The 7,500-nt window shown below is 40.6% G+C and overlaps 1 protein-coding gene across 4 annotated transcripts in view; it reads left to right on the top strand.

Annotated features, from left to right (window-relative positions):
• The window catches only part of trps1 (trichorhinophalangeal syndrome I), a 118,124-nt gene that overhangs the window by 21,352 nt on the left and 89,272 nt on the right, over positions 1–7,500 (top strand). For all 4 annotated transcript variants that reach the window (XM_039820144.1, XM_039820145.1, XM_039820146.1 and 1 more), the window contains exon 2: positions 1–265. This exon is cut by the window's left edge and continues 217 nt beyond it. In XM_039820144.1, the coding sequence (XP_039676078.1) occupies positions 253–265 (13 nt within the window). In that variant the 5' untranslated portion in view covers positions 1–252. The remainder of the gene's footprint in view (positions 266–7,500) is intronic.

Genomic DNA, 7,500 nt, shown 5'->3' with positions numbered 1-7,500 from the left:
TTAAGACCTTCTTAAACCAAAGTCAAAGAACGGACCTGTGTGGAGTTACGTGGACCTGATAAAGAAATGGAGGGATATTAGTTTGGGCCTGACGCCTGGCTTCTGCTTCCCATTATTGCGTGGAGTACGGAGGGACAGTAGCCGAACTGTTGGCTGCTGCTGGACGGACCGGCACGGCTTAGGGTCGAATCAAGCCGCTTCAACAGAGCTGATGCCAAGGCCAGGAGTCAGCCATGATGTTTTTATAACCTGATGATCAGCAGAGGTAAGACAGAAGTTGTTTTAATCCAGTCTTTTTGTTCCATTAATCCCTCTATATTATGGTTAATAATGTATACCCTCATTATCTCCATCACTGGGATTATATGACATAATAAATTTGACAAAATGAAATACTTTATTTAAAACAACTTTTATTACCTTAACTATAGGCTATATGAAGTCGAAATTATAGTAGAATTTATTATCATGTGTTTAAATTAAATGTTTCCGTAAAAAGTGGAAGCATATCCTTTTTTTATTGCATATTTTAAAATACTTTTTGTGGTTATTATTTATTACCATCAATTGCTCAATTTGAGATCTATGTAATTATTGTTCATTAATTGATTTCTGTTTGACGTATATCTATATTTATTTTAGCTTTGTTCTAATGTATGTAGATTAAACAATACATTACAACCTTACTAGGCTAAATTTCAAACAATTTCTTTTCGTTATTTTAGACAAAATGTGTGTTTGTGTGTGTGTGTGTGTGTGTTTGTGTGCGTATGTGTGCATTTTTGGTGTGCTTGTGGGGCTCAGTAGATTAGCGTTATTGCCTTTAGCTAGAATAGGTGCTGGGGAGAAGTAGTTTACTGAGACTAAATGACTGCTGATAAAACAGCGTTATGCAGAGCACGGTACTGGGAGAAGTGTTCTGAAAAGATGCTCTTAGTCATCACTGTTGGAGGAAGTGACTGTGTGTTAGCTGCTTTACTTGTGAGAGTGGAAAACTGTTTTTATGATTATTATCCACTAACCAAACCTTACCGCTCCTCCATCGTGCCTACTGCACCCCGGTTCAGTTAACCTCATGAGGAACAGAGCTCATTAGTTCCTTCCTTAAAGTTTAATGGTAGCAACTTGGTCAGCTGTTTGATCGGCTGGGTAAGATCATATGTACTTAGAGCAAAATATGTAAGTAATTGTTGCCAGCCGTGTCTTCTTAAGTGAACCTGTATGATTGTGTTGATTTTGCCTTGCAAATACTGACAACTTTTACTGCAGTGGTAAGCTAAATAAATACCAGTCCGAGGTGTAAACCTACCTAAAAGGATTGCTGGATTGGTAATAGCTATCGTGAGCCTGCAGTTACAGGATGATGTTGTATAACTGGACGTTATTTGACCTGCTAATTTAATGTAGATTAAGATTAGGATTAAGTGAGATTAAATTAGATGTAAGAGCTTTATTTTATCCATTTGTTCCTGACGTCTTAAGTGTTCGAATTGAACAGGCCAGTGTTTTGTGTTGCTTCATGCATTTGAAAACACACACACTTTATTGCACTACAGGAAATGCAAAATGCATACCGTTGAGGTTATTGTGTAAGTGTGAGCTCAAAGGTGCATTGGTTTGTGGTTTAGGGTACATTATAACTATAGCTGTGTGAATATTCTATTGCTTCTATTCAAATATTGAAATATATGTCGAACTGTCTGCCTTTTATGTGTGTATGTGTGAGTCATTTTATCGAGTTATACTGTATGTGGAAAAATCCTTGTGTGTGTTAAAGACAGAGCATGAGTTTGTACATTTTTGTAAAGTAAGCACTTGAGTTAATATAGTTATGTGTAGCGTGATGTACTTTTACCACAACATATTTTGTTGAATCAGGGCTATTGTAAAGCTGTGCATTTAAGACACACACACACACACACACACACACACACACACACACACACACACACACACACACACACACACACACACACACACACACACACACACACACACACACACACACACACACAGACAACTTGTTTAGAACTTGTTTTCCTCTGTCATCAGTTGTACCAAAGGGACACACGTCGCACATACTGTGTTATCCTCCTACACCTGTGTCACCGCATGCTGAAGCGCTCTCTGTCTGTTTCCTTTTTCTTTTCTCACACACACACTCATGTGCTTTTCTTTATGCTGTCTCGGCATTTTTCATTGTGAACTGTTTCTGCCGAAAAAATTGTGAAACCACAGTGTGTGTCCACGGTGAGTTTTCTGTAATAGAGGAAAGAGATGGTTGAGTTGCTGTGGAGTTTTGCGAATGTATTTTTTCAGTGCTTTGAAACAAAAGTCCATTCACTCGAATTATATTGGGATAGTGACAGAAGTCTTTGAGCAGAATTTTCTAAAATCTCTTTTGTTTTTTTACTATCTGTAAGGCCAAATCCCGTTAGGGCGAAGTGGGAAAGTAGATGTCATTGGGTGAGCTAACCTTTTAAGGGCAAACGCAGGGAGGGTTTCTGGCTTACTTTGTGTTCATGCTCACGTTTGTGTGATCACTAGATGGTATCATTTGTGTTTCTTTAAAACAGCCTTAATTTCTGAATTTAAACTGAGTTTTGGTGTATTTTTATGAATGTCTGTTGTTTTAGTGTGTTTGTATAAATGATTAGTGCAATTCTGAGTTTATGGTCCTGGCCTTTTGTGCACATGAGTGCGGGCATATGTGCATGTGTGTTTGTGTGTGTTTGTGTATGTTTTTCATTATGTGGATTGGTGGCTTTGCTTGGTGATGTTATTCAGCAGGGCGGATTGCTTTGAGCTGCTTGATGCTTTTAGCTGTGGTCTGTGTTTGTGTGTGTCCAACTGTGTCTATGTATGTGTATGTTTGCATGCCGTCAACTATGTATATGCACATGTGAATGTGCATGCATGCTTGTATGTGCATCTGTGTGTGTTGTGGTTTTATGTAGTCTTTGATGTGCTAGTACAAGTCAGATTTGGCAGATTTTTTCAGAGTTTTAGAAAACTGAGGAATGTTGAGTAGAGACAATTCAGTCAGGCCCACAAGCAAGTTTGACTCTCATGCCACACACACACACACACACACACACACACACACACACACACACACACACACACACACACACACACACACACACACACACACACACACACACACACACACACACACACACACACACACACACACACACACAACATTACTCCTCTGAGGCAGTTAATCCCCATGTGTTTCTTTTCTGTCAGTACATCCCTTTCTTTCTTTTTTTCTGTCACCCTCTCACCGTCTGTCTCTGAGTGTCACCCTGGATCTTCCTCACACACATAAACACCAAGAGTCACAGTAGAACCTGGTTCAGTATGTCTCATTGTATGTAAGCTACCTGTTGACCTATTTGCATAAAATGGGTCAACAGGTAGTTCATTGTGTATCTAATGAGCTCATCTTCTCACAACTTTACAGCAGGCTGTGCCGCAGTGACACACACACACACACACACACACACACACACACACACACACACACACACACACACACACACACACACACACACACACACACACACACACACACACACACACACATGTATTTGTGTCAGTGTTTCATACCCCATTCATCATTCTGTACAGAGGGCATCAAACCTTTGCCCCTCCTACACACACAGCAGGTTTATTCTTTGTCCCCCAAAATCCCAAACAACAATTAATTCTAATAAATTCCAATTAAGGCTTACTAATTATCCTGGCAAAGATTAATAAAGGAGGTGTCGCCAGCTGTCATGGCAATTAATGACTTAATTTGTTGGTTTGTAAATTATCGACTTGTTTAAAGGGCACAGAATCAATCAAAGATCAAAGTGACAGGTGTGTGTGTGTGTGTGTGTGGGTCATGCTCTTTATGTGTCTGTTTACATTCTTGTGTTATAGTTATTTGTAACTATATGAACTTGAGGTGGCAGGCTTTGATGTGTTTTATACCACAACCAAGGTATATTAGCCTGAAAATTGCCTAATCAACTACCCGAGTAGTAACATTTTCCCCACCCAACAACAGCTTCACTTTGTCCAGACTCATGCCAAATTCATGTTGAATGACTTTACATTGAGCCCTGTCCATGGGGCACATATGTCCCATTCTCAGCCCATATCGGCCCCAAGTTTGCAGTCCCAAAACCTTGTCAAATCTGGCAACCATATATGGACCAGGCCTGCTTCACACGCATTCACCCAACTTGGCTTCTAACTTTCCCTGTGGTTTATAATCAGTCTGTATAATGTTGCAGAAACTCGTTAGCCAATATTAGCCTGCAGCTTATAGTATGTCTTATAGCATAGCCTGGATAAGTTAAGGCACTACACTTATACAGAAAATGTGTATCACTCAATTCATTTCCAGACCCAAAGTGATAGAACAGAAAGATAATTGTTAAAAAAGTAGGCCTAGTACATACATTTAATTTAAAAACAAAACATTAACTTTGTCTTTTTTTATAAAGAGAAAGTGAATAGAGAAGTTGCTCTGACACAATGTTGGCACCTGACTGTTTGACCCTGCTATCAATGCAACAGGAATCGTTTTATTGAATTTTTACTTAAACACCTTTGAAATGCACTTGCTCCTCCCATTCACCTGTTAGTGCAGTTTGTCTCTAGGGACAACTTTACACAGTCAAAACTGACTGGCATTTGTTGGCCACTTTTTATTTTCCACCGCTGGTTTTCAAGGGTGCTTTTCTGTGAAAAATCCATTAATCAGATTAAGAACCGTTACTAGGCAAAGCAGGGGCAATGACCCAACCTAGTTTTCAGAGGTTCTACCAATGTATCTTCCTCCGTTTCTGTGTTTGTAGCAGGGTTGGGGTTGAAATCCATTAATCAGATTAGGTTAGCAACTGACCACATAGCTAGAGACCAGACCCCAACTAGTGGTTCAGTATTTCAGCATATTGTACCACAGAATTATACTCCAAGCGTGTTCCTGTGTGTTTGTGTGTGTCTGAGGCAGAGGTTCAGTGGTATGTAAGTCTATGGACCCGTCTGAGCGTGTGTGTGCAAGTCTGTGCATATGTGCGTTGGAGTCTATATAGGCTATGTATGTATATGAGACACCAACACAGTTGAGAAAATTTACTCTTTAAGGATGTTTGCTTGTGTGTGAGGCTACCTGTTTGCGTTTGTGTGTATGCAGCTTGCGTGTGTGCCTTTGTCTGGGTGTGCGGAGATGTGTGTGTTTTAGTTCAGTTTGGCTGCAACAGTGTGTTGTAGCCAAGTGAACAAGTGTTAACAAGCTCTGTGCAGACTGTATTTATTTAATCCATATGCTGGTGAACTATACAGCTGTGTGCTGCTCCTGGTATGTCTGGAAGGAAAAATCACTCTGCAATCGCAGCCTTGTCTGAGGTACATAAATTATTGCCAAGTCAGCCAACTTAAAGGAGCACTTTGCTGATATTCAAAAGGTTCTACTATTAGTCATATGGGATGACATGCCTTTATTAGCCGTACCGTATCACTGTAACAACTTTCACCATTCACTTACATATCCTGACATCATCGAAAGCGTTTGACTGCCAGATTTCAATTAGGCCTATACCTGTATGGTGGCTTTTATGGATTATTTCACATTTTATATAATATATATATTTATATATTTATAACATGTTGTCAGAATCTATGCAGATTTGAGTGAGCCAGAGTCCACGCCTGAGAAAATGCAACAAAGACAGGCAGTCTCAGGCTGCTGCTGATGGTGCTTCTGCCAGTTAGGCAGCACCAGCTCCGCTACCCGAGACGATAAAGACAGAGCTGCTGGGAGCTGACAGGCTAGTAGCTTGCGCTGGCTGCTAGCTGACAGGCTAGCAGCCAGCGCAAGCAGGTAAAACAGCCAATCTGCCTGGCATAATCAGCGCAACTTGCCAGAACAATATAAACAGAGTAGCTGGGGGCTGACAGATAGTTCCAACTGGTAGTTTTTTTTCAGATCCAGGTGCCCACCAAAGCCAAATACAAGCGAGGCAGTCACCACGCTGCAGTGAGTTTCACAGTAGACGGCTGCTTGTGTTTGACTGTGTTGCCAATGCCAGTGTAGAGGGAGAACTGGTGTGTGGAACAATGTGGGCACAAAATTGTTATCGGAGATAAACAGGAAGAAACAAGCATTGCCCACAGGAACAAGAGAGATGTCGGCTGAGGTGGTGAAAAATTGAGGTTATGCTTACTACTCACTTACCTAAGCTTCTCACAACAGTCATAGGTGATCCAGCATGTCTTTCCATTGAAAAAGGTTTATGATCTGTGTAGTTAGCCATCTTAAAGACATTTTCTTGCTTAATGCTTTGGAACAATTTATGTGTTGATAATAACCAAATTTAATATACATTGCATGTTTTGCCATCAACCTTATAGTTACACTAATTCCGTATGTAGCACATTATATGTTAAATAGTATAAAGTTTCTTACCTCTTTTCATGAAAGGAAGTTTTGATCCCAGTGAGATGGCTCAGTGTTGCTCTCTTTTTCTCTGCATCATGTCTTACAGAAGTCACTTATTGGGTCTAAATGAATCAGTGCAAGTAAGTCGACCTGGAAAATCGGAAGTTCTTGACTCCAGCTGCTTTGAGTCCCTCGGATACGTTTGACTGCAATAACAAACACTGTTGAATTTGACTCCTGAATCCTTTCAGAGCCAATTGTCAGTAATAGAACATGAAACATTCCATATTGTTAAGAATATTGGAGGACCTGCTGTGTCTTTGACTACCAGACGAAAAAGGGACATTAAGAGATTGGCAGAGAAACTGATTTAAATACCTTCACAGAAAATAAAGCTGTGACTTTTTTTAAAACACTAGTACAGTGGCCCGTTGAAAATGTGCCTGTTTGGAACGGGCTGATTGCTTGGCCTGTGGTATTGCTGCTTCTTCTTCAAAATCAAACTGTACCCCAAAATTACTTAAAGAAGGACCCCAAACCACTTAATATGCAACTCCACTCTATAGCCTACTACTGACTTACTGATTTACCTGATCGTTGCCCAGCAGAGGTGTGGGTGAGTCTGATGAAAACTGACGTGTCTGCCCGGTTCAGCACTGAGATTTTCTCGCATTGCACAGCGCTGTGAAGGAATAATCTCTGACATTACATTATGTTCTGCCTCTGGTTAGTGGTGAATGTAGGCTACAGCTCACAGCAACTTAATACTATACAGTGTTGGCAAATGGCTTTTTATTGCATTTCCTCTTAGCGAAATAATAGACACTGAAAAGCCTAGGGCCTTTTTTCGCCAACCTTATTCCACACAACAGTCGCGATGTTCCTTTCAGCTATCTGCTCGTGCTCCAGGAAAGTGGAGAAAAGTTAGTTGGTATAGCCAGCAATCAACTTTGGAAGCACGAAAAAAGTCAAAGGTGGTAACACCCCCCATCTCCTCCCCAACCACCCCCCCCCCCAAACACGGACACAAACGCATACATATACAAATACGTTGTGCTTTA

Source organism: Perca fluviatilis, chromosome 13 (assembly GCF_010015445.1).
Source record: "Perca fluviatilis chromosome 13, GENO_Pfluv_1.0, whole genome shotgun sequence".
Lineage (NCBI taxonomy): Eukaryota > Metazoa > Chordata > Actinopteri > Perciformes > Percidae > Perca > Perca fluviatilis.
Note: the sequence above shows the minus strand (reverse complement) of the source record. Positions and strands in the feature narration are given on the sequence as shown.